This window comes from Sorex fumeus, unplaced genomic scaffold, assembly GCF_029834395.1.
Source record: "Sorex fumeus unplaced genomic scaffold, SorFum_2.1 ptg000007l, whole genome shotgun sequence".
Classification (NCBI taxonomy): Eukaryota; Metazoa; Chordata; class Mammalia; order Eulipotyphla; family Soricidae; genus Sorex; species Sorex fumeus.
Genome location: NW_026606064.1, coordinates 34,241,422 through 34,261,051, shown reverse-complemented (window position 1 = coordinate 34,261,051; position 19,630 = coordinate 34,241,422). Strand labels below are relative to the sequence as shown.

The 19,630-nt window shown below is 40.8% G+C and overlaps 1 protein-coding gene across 2 annotated transcripts in view; it reads left to right on the top strand.

Annotated features, from left to right (window-relative positions):
* NELL1 (neural EGFL like 1) overlaps window positions 1-19,630 on the top strand; it is a 1,007,676-nt gene that overhangs the window by 263,850 nt on the left and 724,196 nt on the right. For both annotated transcript variants that reach the window (XM_056131034.1, XM_056131033.1), the window contains exons 10-11: window positions 6,147-6,220; window positions 13,869-13,968. In XM_056131034.1, the coding sequence (XP_055987009.1) occupies window positions 6,147-6,220; window positions 13,869-13,968 (174 nt within the window). The remainder of the gene's footprint in view (window positions 1-6,146; window positions 6,221-13,868; window positions 13,969-19,630) is intronic.

The window sequence follows — 19,630 nt, the reverse complement described above, 5'->3', positions numbered from 1 at the left end:
TATTGCAAATAGTGCTGCAATGTACACAGAAGTGCAAATGTCCTTTCTACATTGTGATTTGGGGTCCTTGGAATATATTCCAAAGAGTGTAATTGCAGGGTCATATGGAATTGACCTTGATTTTTGAGGAGTGTACCATTCACATTGTTTACCAATGTTGGACCAGTTGACTTTTCCACCAACAGTGAATGAGGGTCCCTTTTTCCTTTTATTAAGAATTAATAGCAATTTCTTCAGACAGCTTTCATTGGCTGTTTTATGTACTTGTAGTTTAATCATACAGTAATACAGTTGAATTACTTTTGGTATTTGGGCCACACACAGCTGCCTTCTTTCTCTGTGCTCCATTATCTCTTTTCCTCCCTACCCACCCCCCACCCCCCCAAGCTCTGGAGTGGGAAGGTGAACCATATGTGGTACTGGGAATTGAACTCAGGCAAGCACTATGCAAGACAAACACCTTACCTGCTGTACCATCTCTCTATCCCTACAAATGAATTATTAAGACCACTAATCAAAACTATGAAAAATAAATGATCTGCGGCACCTCTGTAGTTATTAAAAGGTTGAGAGCCTGTGGCTTAGAGGGTTTTCATTTCTTATTAATTTTTTTATAGGACTTTGCAATTGGCAATCAGTAATTTCTAAATCCTGGAATACTGATAAGAGCTGTCTCTGTGCTTCAGAGGGCTCGCTTGCAAGCTAGAGCTGAGACTGGTTTTCAGACTTGTCCATGCAATCACAGTGGACACGTGGTTTGGCACCTTAGAAAGTGCAAGTGAAGACATAGAAAAATTGTATTCATCTGGGGGATAGAAAGCAACAAAATATGAGATCAATACCTAAGAATAGCTGAGATCAACACCAGGAGGATTACTCCATAACTTAGAGGCCAGCCGGATATTCTAGGGGAAAGGGCAGTTCAGATAGAAAAGGGAACACCAAATGAAAGGTGTTTGGAGGATCCTCCCAGGAGGGGAAATGCATGTTGAAAGTAGACTATGGACTGAACATGATTGCCACTCAATGCCTCTTTTGCAGACCACAACACCCAAAAGGAGAGAGAGAACAAAGGGGAATGCCCTGCCACAGAGGCAGGGTGGGAGGGGGGGTGGGGGGAAATGGGCACTGGTGGAGGGATGGGTATTTGATCATTGTATGACCGAAACTCAGGCACAAGGATTTGTAAATCTACAACTGAACCTCATGGTGCTTCACTAATAAAAAAAAAATAAATAAATCTGAGTGTCAATGAAAAAAAAAAAAAGAAAGTGCAAGTGAATGGCTGCAGAGACTGTGGGGACTGTTCTTGGTAGGATGGTCCCTGGAGGGACTAAATATTTCCAGTCTTCCAGAAGATGAGTGTGGTAAAGGAGGTGAGAATGAGGATTAATAATCCTAACTTTAGCCAGTAGAAGTTAGTCTACAGAACCCAAATTTATTTAATAAGTGCCAAACTCCTCCCCCACCCCTGCCAGAAATCCTTTCAAGGTGCATATGCAGGAAGTTCCCCTCAGTTACTCTCAAGTCTAGAACCATCCTCTGGAACCATCCAACCAACACCTTACACCCTCAGGGGATAGTATTGCTCACTTTGGGAAACACTGTTCTAGATGTTTTCAGATGTTCACAGGAGAAAAAGGATGGATGAATGTTATTTACATTGGTTGTTGCTTTCAAATAAATTTTCCTAAAATACTGTTCAAGTTTGGGTGGAGCAGTATTCCAGGGTCTCAGAGAAGGCATGCTAAGCTCTATTCTGTGTAGTTAATTTTTGGTCAAACCAGAGTTGTTGGCCGCAATTCTATCTCCATTTCACAGAAGAGGAAGTAAATCACAGAGAAAGGAGAAAGGACCAGGATTAGCTTGGTAGAACTCAAATAAAACCCAGCAGACTGGCTTAGGAGAGACTGTTGATTAATCTGTCTCCTGTGTCACTTTGTCCAGGGAGATACACACATCTCTAAAATAGTGTACACTATACAGAGCTGGAGCAAGAGGACCACAGGAAAGGTGCTTGCCTTATACACAGAAGATTCAGTTTTGATTCCCAGCACCACATATGGTCTCCTGAATCCTAACAGAAATGATTTCTAAGCCCAACCAGGAAAAAGCCCTGATTATTGCTTGGTGGTCCCCCTCAAAAAAAGAACTCCACAAACATTAATGAGTATTGGGTACTGTGCATTCTCTAAGAGACTGAGGTAGCTAAGAGAAGGAAGTGACTAACTCAGAAATTTGTATATGCATTTGTGTGCTATGTGTGTGTATGTGTGTGTATGCGTGTGTGTGTGTGTGCGTGTGCATGTGTGTGTGTGATATGTTAGGAAGACTTCTTAGGAGAAGTAATAGTTGCTCGCGGAGTTGATAAATGAACAGGAGTTTGCCATATGGAGAAGAACAGCACCTGCTAATAGAATTGCATGTGCAAATTCATGAAAGTAAGCATAGCACTAATTCAAATCAGTTCAAAAGCCAGAACTTTTGGGGAAAGGGAGGGTTGTGGCATAATCAAAGTTCTTTTACAGAGGTTCCATAATTAAAGCTGGAGATGATGGTGATGGTTTATGAGGGTCTGATTCAGGTAGGTCTAAGAGGCAGTTCAGTCACTGACTGGAGACATGGAAAAGGAAGGGATAAATTTGAGTGCACTGTAGCACTGCCCTCCCATTTTTCATCAGTTTGCTCGAGTGGGGACCAGTAACATCTTCATTGTGAGACTGTTGTTACTGTTTTTGGCATATCCAGTACACCACGAGTAGCTTGCCAGGCTTTGCTGTGCGGGTGGGATACTCTCGGTAGCTTGCTGAGCTCTCCGAGTGGGGTGGAGGAATGGAACCCGGGTCAGCTGTACGCAAGGTCACCCTACCCACTGTGCTATTGCTCTTACCTGATTTTGAGTTATGGCAAAATAATAAATACCAGGATGCATAGGTATACTGTAGACTATTTTTTTTTTTTGCTTTTTGCATCAGACAGATGAATCAGGGATAGAGCATCTGCATGAGAGAAAAGTTGCCAGGTTTGGAACAAGAGCCCGTGGGAGATGCATAGTGCGATTAACAGAAGTAGGGCAGGTGGAGGAAGTAATTCAGGAAGCGATGCATTCTGTTTGGCATGTGTGGGTTGGAGATGCCTGGGGGACACCAGTTTGATGTTAGCAACTTGCTCAGAGAGGTGGTGTCTGAATGAAGCTTCACTGGTGGATGAGCTCACTGAGGAAGGCAGGGTTCTTGGGGCTTCTGATCTGCCACTCTCCTTGAAAGCATAATCCTGAGCACTGATTTTTATATTCTAAGCTACTGACTACCAAGGAATGGGTGGAATGTGTGTGCAGGATACAAATGCCCAAATAAAGCAGAACAGCTTCATGCCCACACCGAACAGGGGCGCCGAGCCATACCTGTCAAATGTTCACCTCATGGCAAAATTGTGAACTGCATTCGAGAAAGCAGACTGTCCTGAAATATCACAGGCCAGATGTCTAGTGCAGCAGCACATGCACAACTGTGTGATTGTTTCTCTCTACCCTCAGTACTTTTGATTCTGGTACCGGGAGAAGTGAGTGTTGGTGTGGGATTTGTTTGATGGTCAGGCACTATGAGATATTCTAGTTTCTGTGTCCATGGTGGGAGATGAAGGGATTCTAGTATCCGTTTGCACTTCTGCTCATTTTAGAAGCTTTTGGAATGGGTCCCAAATGCCTCAACCAAAGGCTCTGGAGTCTGACTCACCTCATGTTTGCATTACTCAGACATCAAAAAGAAGCCTTTTAGTTGCATATCACAAGGATGAATAATGAAGACAGATGTTAGGTGGAAGGGGAGGAAGTGGCAAAGAAGGAGGGGTGCTGTCAAAGAAGTGGGGTGCAGATGAGAAACCAGGATAAATTATTAATTCCTTCAGGGTGATCTTGAAAGGTTTCCTTGGATAATTTCATACATGCTTGACATTGTAATCATAGACATATCCTCCTAAAGCTGCAGAAAGCTGAGGCTTGCCAGGTTGTGCTGATACCTTCTCCACCTGCGCTGTGAGAACACGGAGTGCAGTGGACACTTGCTTTTTACACGGAGTGGTGAGTGGGAGGGCTGTATTCCTGTGCGGCATGACTGTAAACAACAAACCTTTTGTCTGCACTAGTGGATTTGTCAGAGAAGGAGAAGAAGCAGGCAGATATCTTAAGACAAGGTGCAAGTATGCACACATTGTTGTGGGTGCGGCAAGGGGAAAAATGAGGGTGAAAAATGGTTCCTTGCTTCCCAGCCTGGGCCAGGGAGCAGATGGCAGATCTGACGGCAGTGCATTTAGCACAACTGTCACTCTGGAGCGAGCTATGTTGCTAAGTTGGCAGCAGCTGTGTTCAGGGAGGATGGGAGCTTATTTGACAGGGATTTCCAGGCCCTTGGAGGTGTGGTCTCCCCATGGATGTAATTTGGAGGATTCACATCATCATTGGAATCAATGAATTGTAGTTGACTGGTTTATCTAACTGGAGTAAAGCAAACGCTTAAAATTGGGTGTTGAAGGGCAAGAATAGTGTCTTGCAGGGAAGTTAGACCTTAGTTGAAACTGATGAACTTATAAGAAGAGGTTCTCTTCCTGGGGGATATTAAAATCCAGAAGAAGAGAGAAAACTTGTTAAAATATATCATGAGGTTGTACATGTTCAGAAGGTAAGTGAATACTTGGGAATTGATGAACTTTAAAGCCTGAGAAATAAGGCACATAAATGAAGGAATTTGGACCATATTCTGAAGGCATATAGTGTCCCATATGATATTATTTATTTCATTTTGGAGTGTTTGGGCCATACCTGGCAGTGCTCATGGCAGTGCCTTGTGCTCAGGTGTCATCCCTGGATGTGCTTGGGGATTGTATTGGTGCCAGAAGTCTAACCAGGGTGGATTGTATTCAAGGCAAGTACCTTAACCCTTGTACTTTATCTCCAGACCAGAAACTGCCAAATGTATTTAGCTTGTTTTAACAAATACAGGGAGGGGGGTTCTAAGAATTGAGGTGGTTTTTACTTATTATTTTATTTTATTATTTTTATTTATTTATTTTTGCTTTTGGGGTCACACCTGACGATGCACAGGGGTCACTCCTGGCTCTGCATTCAGGAATTACCCCTGGTGGTGCTCAGGGAACCCTATGGGATGCTGGGAATCGAACCCGGGTAGGCCACATGCAAGGCAAATGCCCTACCCACTGTGGAATCACTCCAGCCTCATGAGGTGGTTTTTATTATAAGACAGTGAGTTCATGATAAATATCATGAGGAGTGCCAGGTCTCTCTTATTTACCTCAAGACCAGTACTGGAAGGAACTTCCTCGTGCAGGAAAAGGAGCAACCAAGCCTCAGCTTTCCTGTTTCTCTTGGCGTGACTGCAGAATTTGGCGGAACACATCAGGGGGATATCAAATCAGCATGTTCTGCACTCGCTTAGAAGTGGGTCAGCAAGTTGAGTCAGGACTGAGCCCTGTGGAATCTAAATTGAGTGGTGGGGGCTACAGTTATGCTTCTCTTTTCACTTTCCTACAGGACCAGTCTCTTGTCAATTTCTCATCCTGTTAGCCTTTAAGCTCACCTGTCTAAAGACAAATTCTTTAGTACATTGATAAAGTACTTCAGTGACTTAACTCACATTACTCAGTTGTCTGAGCTTTCCATGGGCAGGCTGAGAATACACACTTCCCACAATTGCAAAGTGGAAAAGAGGAGTCCTTTTTCTTTGTGGCTGAGGTTCTGGTGCAAGCAATGTATGAGTCTCCTTTTACTTGTTCATTCTGTGTTGAAATAGAGGTACTTATTATACTCCATGGGAGACTACTAGTACTCTCTCCTTTTAACTTCTGATCACATCATTTCAGTCTCTAGTTCCTTTTGGCAATTGCAGTTTTGGAATAGTTGTATATCCTTGCAAGTGACAGTCTCATGGCAAGCATTAGCATAATGATGGCCTGATTAGGGAATCAGAAGTTATCCTACACCAATCCCATGTCTTCCCCTTAACAAAGATATTTGCATTGCTTAGAATCAGGAAATTTTTGCATCTACAGAATTCACCAGAGTTGGATATACATCTGGGGTCATTTATTTTCATAGCAGTCTGTCTGACTCATTTTTTTCCTATTTATTACAGCAAAATGCATTTATGGAGGGAAAGTCCTTGCAGAAGGCCAGCGGATTTTAACCAAGAGCTGTCGGGAATGCCGAGTAAGTTTCAATCTTAGAAGCCTCATCAGTTCTGGGAAATGAGCAGATAGACATATGAGCTTTATGGAGTGTAGTAATGGAGCAGATTGGCCTGAATGGGTTTTTGAGGGGAAATGTCTTAAGTGGACCAGAGTCCAAGGTGCGGAGGTTTTCTAACCACTGTCACCATGTGGCTGGATTGTGGTCTGCTGTGGATCAGGCAGCTGGGAGAAGCTGCTAAGGAAAGGATATGGGAAGGGTAAGAGAACAAGCAGCTGCTCCGGGTCAGTGAGGTTGGCAGGGGGCCCTAGAAAAGGATTTGAGTTGGTGTTGGAATTGGGTTGTGATTTCACCTCATACAATGCCACAGCCAAGGGTCTGACAGGTTAGAAAGTCTATCTCATGCCTGCCTGCCTCTGATGCACTTATTGAAATAAGATGTGTAGAACTACCCAACCACATCCAGATAATCTCATTCAGTAAGTCATCTTTCAGCAACTGACTACCACCATTGTGCTAGAGTCTGGCTCTGTAGCAGTAAACAAAGTTCTTGATATAACGTGATAGAACTAATTGGGGGATATGGAAAATAATAAAATAAACGTATAATATTATGTCTGATAGAATACTCTAAAATTTAAAGCAGACTGGAGGTATAGAGTGCTTTGGAGGTGAGTATGGTGGGGCGGGGGAGGGTGTCTGGTAAGGCTTCTCTGAGGAAGTAATCATCAAATAAAAGTTTGGATAAAGTCTGGGCACTTACTGTAGGAGTTTTGATTTTTATTTCGGAGCTCCAGTGGCGCAATTGGTTAGCGCGCGGTACTTATATGGCAGTACGTGCAGATTTTTATTTCATTTTTGGCTTGGGGGTCCCACCTAGCTGTGCTTATGGTTTATTTCTGGCTCTGCACTCAGGGATCTCTCCTGGTAGTGCTTGGGGGACCATATGTAGTGTCTGGGATTGAACTCATGTCAGCTGCATGTAAGGCAAGTGCCTTCCTTGCTGTATTATTGCTTGGGTCATACTGCAAATTTTTGGGTGAGTAACTTCCAAGGAATTGTGGTGTGAGAAATAGAGGAAGGGGAGAATTATGAGTGAGCACAGAGAAGGTGATGCACTGCAGAGTGACCAGTCCCTAACCAAGCACAGTTGGTTTTGTGGGGTGGCACCAGAAAGCCTGATGGGAAACACTGTCACAGAACTGACTGGCTCAGCAAATGCTCATATATACACCGAGTTATCTTATTTTCTTGAAGGAAAAGAAAAGAATCCATTTAAGGATTGAGAGAAGAGCACTTAGAGACTTGTAGAACTGTTCAAGGAGTTTCCAACAAAATAGTTTGAATCTAGTTCTTGCAGGGAAGAGGGAAACCTCTTCCAAAATTTCCTCTCATTTGTCAGAATCCACGCGGAGTTATGTCCCTTGAAGTTGAAGCTTCCTATTGAATCTCCTTCCTTCCTTCCTTCCTTCCTTCCTTCCTTCCTTCCTTCCTTCCTTCCTTCCTTCCTTCCTCTATCTCTCTGTGTGTGTGTGTTACATATAGGTGTGCAAGCACTCTTTAATCTATGGCAAAGGCAAGGATAGTGTGACAGATCTATGACCTCTCCATTAGCAAAACAAGTTACAAAGTCTGGGAGCAGTATGCAGGGAACTTGGTCCAGTGCTGGACACGAAGGCAGTCCTCAGTGACAGCCAGTTATTCTAATGATTCTAGTTGATCAGCTATTCATGTCCACCCTCAGTACAAGAGCAGATGACATGTTCTCTGTAAATGATTTCATGTCTCAGGGAGTGAAAATGATTTGAGTTTTAAGGATCTGACTTTTTCTTTTACCTCAGGGGAAACTGAGATGACTGAAGGTAATCTTGCTTCCTTTGCTGATGACCCCAGAACCTGTCAGTTTAAAACTAGCAATCCCTTTACTTTTCGAGCAGAAGTAGTGGGTGACTCAGGCAAGGGTCACGTTTATGATTTGGACTTTGTTATCAGAAAGGATCAAACAGATGTCATTTGAGACCGGGCAGTGATAGGAGCACTGATTTAAATGCCAGCTTTCAGAAGAACATTTAATTCTCTGTCACATTGTTAGTGCCCCTTACACTTTGGTTCATCTTTTACTCTTGCTGTGCTCATACATTTTTATAATTTAGCAGTCAGCTGGGCAGGCATATTATCTTTGCACCTGTGTCCATTCTTGAATAATTTCATTGTATCCTACAAAATAATCGATTGTTTTCATTTCATTTCATTCCATTATCTTTCCAGTTATTTAGCAAATGATCTCTGTGTACAGACAGAAGGGTCAATGACAGTTAACATTTAACATTTCTTGAGCACTTATATATTTTTGGTACTCTGTAAAGTATCTTAAATACATTGACTGTAAAGTCTCCTACTAATCCTACAAAGTAGCTACTATCGATACTATTCCCATTTAATAGATTGAGAAATCAAGATGCTGAAACTCAGAGTCACCAAACTATTAAGTGGGCTAGCTGGGACCTGACCCTGGATGATCTAATTCAGTTTACTTTCTCAAGTTTGTCTGCTTCCACTCCTGACGTTGTTTTATTTCAAAGTAATTCCAAAGTAATTCTCATTTCTGAATATTAGAAGAGCAGATTCAGAAGCATTGAATGATCACATTTTAGTCTGAGAAAGCCAGATTGCTCAGACTATGGCTCACTGAATCCCTTGATAAAGCACAGCATTTATAAGAGCTCACAAAAGAGCTGTGGGACACATCTAATGGGTATTGTCAGCACACCCTGGGCCTCTCCTGGGCTGCCGTTCTCAAGGTTTCAGCCTCTGTACCCTGTGGCACCTATTGTCTGGAATGAATTTACTTCTCTTTGAGGCATCTAAAATGGCCGTGTATAATGCATCTGTACTTGGGAGAAATGAGCGACACAATTACTCAAATAATTTTCTATGTTCTATGGTTCAGATGAAGATCTTCAGTTGATAAGAGGGTGCCTGAAGATTCATATATTTCCATTTGTCCAATTTTATTTTAAAGCTTATATGACTCCAGTTAAACTAAACATATACACACACACACACATACACACACACACACACACACACACTCATTTCAAATATTTTCAGGAGAATTTTGAAAAAGTGAATATATAGTTTTTTTAAAAAATAAGTTTTCCCAACAGTGTTACACATTTTTGTCCAATGTTTTCTGCCCCGCAAGATTTCTTTAAGCCACCAAAATTTTCTCCCTAATTCTATGTTCTCAGGAATTCAGAATAAAAAACAGTGATTAGGAAAGAACTTGAAAATATTTATTTTTGATCTATGACATGGAGACAACTCTTGGCAGTGAGAAAAGAGTAGATTAGATTAGTAGTATATTTTTTCACCAATGTGAATTTTCAAGGTTCATAAAAATAATATATCATACTCAGGAGAATATGTAAATGTTGATCATCTGTTTTTTTGCTAGAAAGTTTTGAAAATAAATTTTAAAAGATTTGTACTTAGTTATTTGGCTGGCATAAACTGTTTGATGGTATTTAGTCTACTATACTCACAGTTCATTTTGTTTCCAAATTTTTAAAAAGGAGTTGGCTTCTAAACAATTGGCATTATGTTCTTGTTGACTTATTTAATTGCAAAGTGAACCCTTTTCATGACAAATATTTAGTATGAATGATTTTTTTATTTTTTATTTTATTGAATCACTGTGAGATATAGTTACAAGCTTTCTTGTTTGAGTTACAATCACACAATGATCAAACACCCATTCCTCCACCAGTGCACATTTCCCATTACCAATATCCCCAGTATACCCGCCCTTTCCCGCCCTCCCATGCCTCCATGACAGACAATATTCCCCATACTCCATCTCTACTTTGGGGTATTATGGTTTGTAATACAGCTATTGAGAAATTATCATGTTTGGTCCTTTACCTACTTTTAGCACACATCTTCCATCCAACCATAATTTTCTTTCTGATCCCTTCTCTATCCCAGCTGCCTCCCCCCCCCCCCCCGCCCCCATGAAGCAGACTTTCAACTATGGAGCAATATTTCTGGCCCTTGTATCTACTGTCCTTGGGTGTCAGTCTCATGTTATGTTATTTTACAATCCACAAATGAGTGCAGTCCTTCTATATCTGTCTTTCTCTTTCTGACTCATTTAACTTAGCATGATACTCTCCATGTCTATGAATGGTTTCTTTAAAGGAGTTTTTTTGAGGGCTATACCCATCAGTGGTGGGAATTATTATTGGCATTGTGCTTTGAAGGACCCCTGATGGTGCTCAGGGGACATTATACAGTGACAGAATTGTAACAGGGTAGGCTGCATGCAAGACAAACACCTTTTCCTCTATTCTTTCTCTGGCCCTTGAATGAGTATTTATTATTTAAAACTTATATACAACTTATATCATAACTCCTCTGCTGTCGTATTCTTCTTTTATTGCTGTTTTTGGGCTATATCCTGGTGCTCAAGGGCTGCATCTGACATGTCACCTGGGTTCATTCTTGTGCTTAGGGGAGCATGCAGTGCCTGGGATTGCGAACTATAAGCTCTAGCTCTTTGAATGATCTTCATGGCTGAGTGATTACTTTTTAAAAAAATATTCCTGTAATCAAAACATTTTTTTACCAAGCATAAATGTTATCAATGGGTAAATTTTTTATTATAAAAAGTAAAACATGTTAGGAAGATAATGTAAATCACTCCAATAGCCTACTACCTAGAGTTAGCTGCCTTTTGCACTTTGTTATTTGATAGCAAATGTGAAACTTTATCATTTCAGTTTGGATTCCTGTAGGAGTCCATCCACCTGAAATAAGGGTTTTACTTCCACTTATTTGTTGAGGTCATGCTGGCAGGAGAAATCAGTAATGGAGGGGCTGGAGCGATAGAATAGTGGGTAGGGCATTTGCCTTGCACGCAGCTGACCCGGGTTTGATCCCCGGCATCCCATATGGTCCCCCGAGCACCGCTAGGAGTAATTACTGAGTACAGAGCTAGGAGTATTCCCTGTGTATCACCGGGTATGACCCCAAAAGAAAAAAATCAGTAAGTGGAGTTGGAGGTGAGGGTTCAAGACTTGGGGAAAGGAAGGAGGTAAGTATGTGTGGGATTTTAGGTGAGAGACCACACTCTGTTTCTAGGAAGGATGCTGGAACAACCCCAGCTAGAGCCTCTCCTCTAGGTAAGAAACCTCCCGTGCTTGTCAGTTACTTGCTTTGTACAGTGGAACTGGAGATGCAGAACTTGTCAGTAACAACCTTAGATGAGTTGACTCCTGTGCCAAGGGCATCTCTCAGATGATTGATGGGGAAAATCATTGAGGAGTTTAAAAATGGACACACAGAGCTGATAAGGGAGATCCCACTGTACCCATCACCTTGAGTGTGAGGAGGCACTACTTATAAGTAGGAAAGCAGGCCACGCTTTCCTTTGCCTTCAGCTTGTTCAGTGAATAGTAAGGTTACATGCACTTATTGCTCGTAACCATTGATTTGAATCCCTGTTGTGGAAAGTACAAATTATGGACACATTAGCCTTAAGGCTGGCAGTAGGTGAGGTTAGATGCCAAGTGTGTGGCCTGGATTGAGGGGTGAGTCTGAGAGGGGGCTAAAAAGGAGAACTGAATAGCAGGGTGAATTTTTCACATCTGAATGGCAGTGCTAAGATAGGAGAAAAGCAAGAGATCTAGATACTTTGGTAGACTTGGAAATGAAGAACACAGGGATAGAACAAAAGAGCACAAGCCATAGAATACTAGAGGCTGGACTGAATTTTTCTGAGTTAGGGAGTATGAGAGAAGGAAAGGAGCTAGAATGCAAATGATGCAAAAGATGAGTCTTCGGTAATTAAATTAATATTTGGCATTTAGAATTATGTTAATGCTCAAATTTGGGAACAGATGGGTGTGAGATAGATAATGAGCTGCATTGCGAGGCCAGGCAACTCTGGAGCCTTTGGACATGGAAATCAGAGCTCTACTAGCCCGCTGTCTGCTGCTCCTCATTGCCCCTCCTAGGTGGGGAATTATCCTGTGACCCTCAAGAAGTCTCTTCTCCAGCTTGCTTTTCTCTTGACTTAAATATTGTCTTTAGATTGGGAGAGAACATTTAAACCTTTCAGATAAATCAGGAAACTCCTAAACCTTTTCAAAATAGTAATTCATGGATTAATTTTTAAATTCAGAGTAAAACTAAAGTAAGCTAAATAAACTAACACTAAACAAAGATGCTAGTAATGTGGACAAATAGAGCTTTTGGTGTGATGAGGGCCCCAAAATGCCCCTGCTGGATATTTAAATGTTATGGTAAATGATCTTATTTGTATTAAAGAAATTCTGTTGCTCATCTAAAGAGCCCTCCTCCAGTTCATTTGTAGCTGCACATCTTGGTTCTTGGCTGTTTCCGCAATCAGGAACTTCTCTGTTTTTATTAACTCATTTGTTTACATATACACTCATTCACTTATGAGAGGGCTCACCCAGCAATGCTCAGGGGCTATTTCTGGCTGCTTTCCCAGAAGTGACCTCTGGCAGTGCTTGGGGGACTACATGGGGTTCCTGGATCAAACTGGGATTCTCAGGAAACAGAACATGTGTCTTCACCTCTGTGCCATCTCTCCTGTCCTGATTCTTTGTCTCTTTTCCATTAATCAAGTTTCCTCAAATGTGGCTATTTGTTTATAAATTCTCTCTGCCTGGGCAAAGTTAGTCTCCCATGATACCATGTACGCTACACTATAATATCTTTTTTTAAAATTTTTATTAGTGAAACACCATGAGGTACAGTTGTAGACTTACAAATTTTTGTGTTTGGGTTTCAGTTATAACTGAAAAGATACGTGTTCAAGGGAATCATGTTCAGTCTATAGTCTAGTTTCAGCATGCATCTCCCATCCTGGGAGGTATAATATCTTAATTAAAGTACCTAGTTTAGGACTTCACTGTGCTATGTTTTACAGTTTAGGCATTTTTTAACTCCCTCTAAACTGAGCTTATCAAGAGCAAGATAGCAAATTTACCTTGAGTTAATAGTGCTTGCTCTCTGGTGGACCATGCAGATAAACTGATGAGAGTTCCTTGTACATAATTTCCCAGCTATATTCAGTAATGTCATATTAGTAATTCAATATAGGTTATAGGGGCAGGAGAGATAGTATAGGAGTCATGGCATAACTTTGTAGTTTATGACCTGTTTTGATCCTCAGAACCTTCTGGGACAGGGAGAGACAACCCCCCACCCCCAACACAGAAGTGGGAGTAGCCTAGCACTTTTAGGTGCACTCCCAAGCTGAAACAAATAAGCACAACACCCAAATCAGCTTTCATTGGGATACCCCCATTATAGAAATCAGCAAATGCTGCAAATTAGGGCTCCCCAACTAACCTTTCAATTGTTAGCAAACTCTCAACACTGTCTGCATCTTTCTGCTTCCCAAAAGACACCCACAAATGTGAGATCAAGGCTCTTGCACAACGGAACAGGAAATTTGCCTTCTCTTCCTGGAGTCATGTCAATTTAATTAGCAAATTTGTCATTACTAGTTGAATTCCTGGGAGTACTGTTGATTATATTGGGTGGGTGGTTATTACTGCAGGCTCTTAAAAATGAACATGAGAAGTTTGTGCTGCTGACTATGAATATTTGTGTTTCCCTATTATTTGGCTTCCAGGGTGGAGTTTTAGTGAAAATTACAGAAGCCTGCCCTCCTTTGAACTGCTCAGAAAAGGACCATATCCTCCCAGAGAACCATTGCTGCAGTGTCTGTAGAGGTCAGTGCACTTGCGGGTGGGCTGTGCCTGGGATGGGGTGTCTATAAGAGCATGCATGGGTTTAATGAACCGTGTGGTTCAGTAACAGCCTGGGCCCACTACTCAGCTCTGCTAGTTTGAAATTTGCATTTCCTACTTATCTTTCTCAGCCACAATCTCAATAGTGAAACGAAGATAATAGGATCTACTTCATAGGGTGGCTGTGAGCATTAAATGGGATAATGCGTAAGCACCTAGCATCATGCTAGCACGTGAGAAACATTCAATACGCAATAGTTACTATAATGATAATGACTGTTTCTGCAGTAATGGTTATTATAACTGTATCATTATCATTACATTTTTTCTCATGAGTGGGATTGAGAAGCATTGTATTCAAGCCCCTTTCATGCCCTAGAGTGATTCCTTACTCAGAGATTTATATGAAACTTTTTAATTTCCAGGATGAAAAAGAAAGTAAGTAATAAATAATTATTTATTATTTGTGCCACAGAATTTGTTTTGCTCCTTCTCTGATATTTTCTTCTGTTCTCAACTTTATTTTCTCTTCAACCCCAGCAGAAATGCAACTTCCTCTCTGAAACTTCTCAAGAAGAATTAGATGGATTAAGTTAATCTCTATTTTATTTTAAAAATTCTTAAAAAGACAAGCACAGATGAATTTATATCTACTATTTTGAAACTCCTCTTTCCATATTTAAATCTTCTCTGTAATTGTAGACACCCATGAGTTATATCCAAAGATAATCTGGAAGTTTAATTAGTTACAAAGAATCTAGCTGCACAGCAGTTTAGCTCAGAGAACCCAGAATTTCCCCTTCCTTCCCTCACCCCTTGCCTTTTGTGTAGTAAAGAGGTTGGCAAATAATTTTCTGTAAAGAAGGGGCCATAAAGCCAGTGTTACAGACTTTGTGGGCTAAAGGTGTCTGTTGCCAACACTCGGCTCTGCCGTGGGATTTTGCATGGAACCAAAAACTCTGGGTAAGGATGAGTATTACTGTGTTTTAGTGCCATTTTTCTTTATCAGAACAGGTGGCAGCTCACAATTCACTGACTCTTCTTCTAGCATATTTTGGTACATAAACATATTGTCTATTTTATCATGGAGAGTTTTCAGCATAGATTTAGATTTCCTTCTAGTTGGTCATTCAAGAAGTCTAGTTTGATGAACTTCGTTGGAAGACTTAATACATTCATTAGTAGGCAAGAATGGCTCTTAGGTTCAGTAATGTACCTTCAGAATATCTTCACTGATTTGTCTGCTTTCAAGGCTCCCAGCATCTTTGCAGCTGGGATGCTTTAGAAAGACCCAGAGATTGACTGGAATTTCCAGAGGGATATGATTATTGGTAACTGATAAGATTGTTAGGTAAGTCTTATAATTTAATGCAAAATCCATCACTTGTTATTTGTTAAAGTGCCAGTGGGATTTAGTTTATGTAGATCCTTTCTGATTTATGGTTTCATTAGAGCAGAATCATTGATTACCCCACAGACTTTTGTAAGGAATTTCATTGCTTTGACCCAATTTATAAGAAGGCAGGTGTCACTGCTTCTGCTCAGGCATCTCTGAGAGGCATGCCAGCCTCTGAATTACCAGAGACAATGCCAAGAGACAGTGCTTTATAAAGGAGTCTCAGGGACTGGAGAGGTGAGAGTTCAACTGTCTGGAGCTATACTTTACAGGCAAGAGCCTGTGTTTCATCCCCTGTACTGCATGGTCATCTGAATACTACCAGAGGCAATTCCAAAGAGTAGCTCCTTAGCATTGCTGGTATGACGCCCCTCCCCCAATCTCCCAAACAAAACAAAATAAAAACAAACAAAAATAATCTCAGGAGCTGAGTATGCAGTTTGCAGTGAATCACTTGCCTTGAATATGTGAGACGTTAGCTTGTATATGTGAAGTTCTGGGTTTGATTCCTCTGAGTTTCCCCTGTCCCCACCAAACACACAGACACCCCCTCCACACACACACACACACACACACACACACACACACACACACACACACACACACACACACACACACTAACCTCATAGGTTGCTCCCACTGCTGGAATCTTGGCAGCTTTGTCAAACAAGGGAAAATAATTAGACAGAAATGAAATTTTTGTGGGGGGTGGGGGTAAAGAAAGATAGTCTTTATTGAAACTTATTTAGAAAGATGTGAAGTGAGAGAAAAAGGGAAGCATATGCCTGAGAGGCCGCACGCGCGAACTCTTATCAGAACTTTTTTTTATGACATCTTATTGTCTCATTCCTACTTTGGACAAACTTGCAGGCTATCGAATGTAGCCTGCCCACAGGGCAGAGTCTGGCAAACTCCCCGTGGCGTACCAAATATGCCAAATACCAGTAACAATGATGGGTCTCATTCTCCTAAATAGCCTTGAATATAATCTCAGGGCTAGGATGAAAGAGACGTTACTGGGGCCTGCTCGAGGCAATCGACAAATAACAGGATGATGAAATGAAAATGAAATGCCTGAGAGGGAACACAGGCTTTTCCAGAGTGGAAATAAGCAAAAAAGCAAAGAATCTTAGGGAAAAGCAAACAAGATATGTGTTCAAGGGAGAACATGAGCTTGAAGAGCGAATCAGGAGTGAGGTTTAGTAGATTAGATGGTAAACAGAGTAAATCTGAAAAACTGAAACATTTTTTCTTCTTCCTATACCAACTTTTTCTTAGCTAGGAAATTAGTAAAGCTTTTGTTTGGAATCTTATTTTTTAAAGGGATATATATATATATATATATATATATATATATATATATAAAGACTGTAAGGAGACTTTTTTTTATGCTTTTGTACAGCTCTAGTTTTGGTGATGAAGGTTTGGATCCTACCTACTCCTGGTCCTCGGGATGATTGATGGTGCCAGGGATTGAGCAAGGTTCCGCTGCATACAAAATGAGTATCTTAACTCCTATACTCTCTCACAGACCCTGACAACTCTACACTTTGATGGAACTGAATATGCCTTTAGAGAAAATATGGTGGGCATATTCCTGTTCTGGGTGAACTGAGTTAAAAAGGATATGTGGATTATCTTTGGCTTTTCCCACTGACTTCTGTCTCCAAATTCAGACCTGGAATGAAGAAGGCATTTTTAAAAAATATTTATTTTTTTATTTTATTTTATTAGTGGAACACCATGAGGTACAGTTGTTGACTTAGAATCTTTCATGCTCGGGTTTCAGTTATACAGTGATCGAGTACTTGAATCACTGTGAGATACAGTGACAAAGCTTCCATGTTTGAGTTTCAGTCATGCAAAAATAGAACACCTGTCCCTTCACCAATGTGCGTTTTCCACCACCAATGTCCCCAGTATCCCCCCTGCCCCTCGTCTAACCCCCCCACCCCATCCAGCTCTTCTCCCTTCCTCTATGGCAGGCAATTTCCCTCTTACTATCTTACTTATGGGCATTATGACTTGCAATACAGATAGTGAGAGACCATCATGTTTGAGGCATCGCAATGCCTCTTTCTCTACTGAACCATAATGGAGAGAAACTCAGAACAACAATCTACCTACTACAACTTGCCTGATACATTCATCAAAAGCGAGAGAGATTTTATGTTTTCTGGATTGTGGGGTAATCTCTTTTTCGTAGAAAGAAAACTTGCAAGGCTAATAACTGCATAAATCATTAATCCATATGATCTCAAAAGTATATTGTCCTGAACTCAGCTTTCCAGAAATTTTATGCCATGTTTCCCCATTACAATTTATTTCCCGAGAGCACCTTTTAGCAGTAATCTTACAGTCTCTTACAGTATTGTAGGGAAATTTCTTTCCCCTCTGGCTTTTACTTGTCTCCTACCTTTTCTTCTGTGTTCATGATTTTGTGGTGAAAGGAGGGGATTGGACAATTACTATTTTGACAAGGCTGGGATAGCTCATGTGGTGGTTTTTCCTCACCCAACTCTTCTAAGATAAATGATTCGGTTTTTCTCCATTCTCCTGATCTGTTCTTAAGAACAGATCATTATGTTCTCCCCACGCCTCCTTATCTGCCTCTATAAGAGAAAGTAGTGGAAAGGTGAGAAACCCCCAATTTCTATGTAAAGTACCTTTCCCCCTACATATGGAAAGACTGTCCCATTTGCTTTGAGGATTGCAATTCTGTAGGGAATAGCTGGCAGCTTGTCATCATCAGCTGGTGGGTCTGCCTTAACCTGAAATGTGTCTCTCATGGATGAGCATGGCACTGTGATTTTTAGTTATACGATTCCTGCCATACTGATAGTATTGTTAGAAAAACTCAAGTAACTATTGTTGCTTTTAATACATACATTGAAGGTCCTTCAGTGAACATGTATATCATCTCTCTCTCTCAAACACTGAAAATGTCAGGTCATTAGTAACCCCAGAAGAATCTCATTCTTTAGCATTCCAAACCCTTTTCATGACTGCTTGGGAAATTAACAGTTTCTGAAGGTTTTTTTTTTATTTGCACTCTGACTACCAGTCTGCTTCAGGTAGGAATAGAGAAAGCAAGCACAGAGTGTTTTTTGCTTTCTGACCCAAATAGGCTGGTTGCATAATAGCCATATAGCTCAGCATGTAGCACAGGGGTCAATTCACGTGCTCTCCCACTTGAACTATTTCCCAAGTGCCTAGCTCAACAACTTTTTAGTTTTCAACTACATTTTTATTGATTGAGATTCTGTGGTTTCAATACTGTTAAAATCGTTCCCCATGCACATATATTGGCCGCAATATCACACCCATCACCAGTAAACTTATAACCATCTCTCAAGAATCCCAGTACCCCTTTCTTTTTACTCCCTCATACAAACATACATATAACTCAGTTATGTGGATCAATTTTCCCATTGTGTTCCTCTGTGAATTAAAAAATTATTTTAATTGTAATAAGTATGAATTTATGCCTTAAATGATAAGGTGAGGTTAAAGAAGGTATATTTCTTCCATATAGAATATATCTATTATAATTTCCATGTCAATGATTTTGAATAAAATTATGCTAGCACAGCTGATAGTCTCTATGTATTACAGATAGAAAAAAATGTCAAAGGTCTTTTTCTGAGTTATTGCTGGTTATAACTTGTTTGATAAATTATAAAGCTATTTTTTTTTACAGTACAACTCTGCCTACTATATAGGGTTACATACAGCTCCATCATTTTCACTAAGTAAGGAGAGGAAATGATTGGGATTATAGCTTTCCATTCCCCCCCCCCGCCCTTTGTGTGAATTGAATCTGGTACCTTAGAGTTAAACATAAGAATTTTAGTACGAAACTCTGATTGTCCTATGTTGTTCATGGTCTTAATGGGATAGATTGAGCCCTGACTAGTTAAGACACCTGGCCTTTCCAACCTTGGGTGATGTCAAATACTGTAAATCCTACTGTCCTTTGGGGAAAATTGAAGGTAACAAGCTAGCCAGGTGGTTACATCCAGGAGGCTATTGGTGTAGCAGAATGTGCCTAGGAAAAGAAACAATGGGGGAAATCAGGGAAGAACATGTGAAAAAAAGAATCAAGGTATAGGTCGGGATGTAGCTTAATGATGGTTGAACACTGACCTTGCACATGTGAGGCCCTTGATTGGATTCCTGTTACTCTGTGTTTCTTCATACCCCTCTGGGAGTGACCTACAACTGCTGAATGTGACCTCGAGCAAAAAA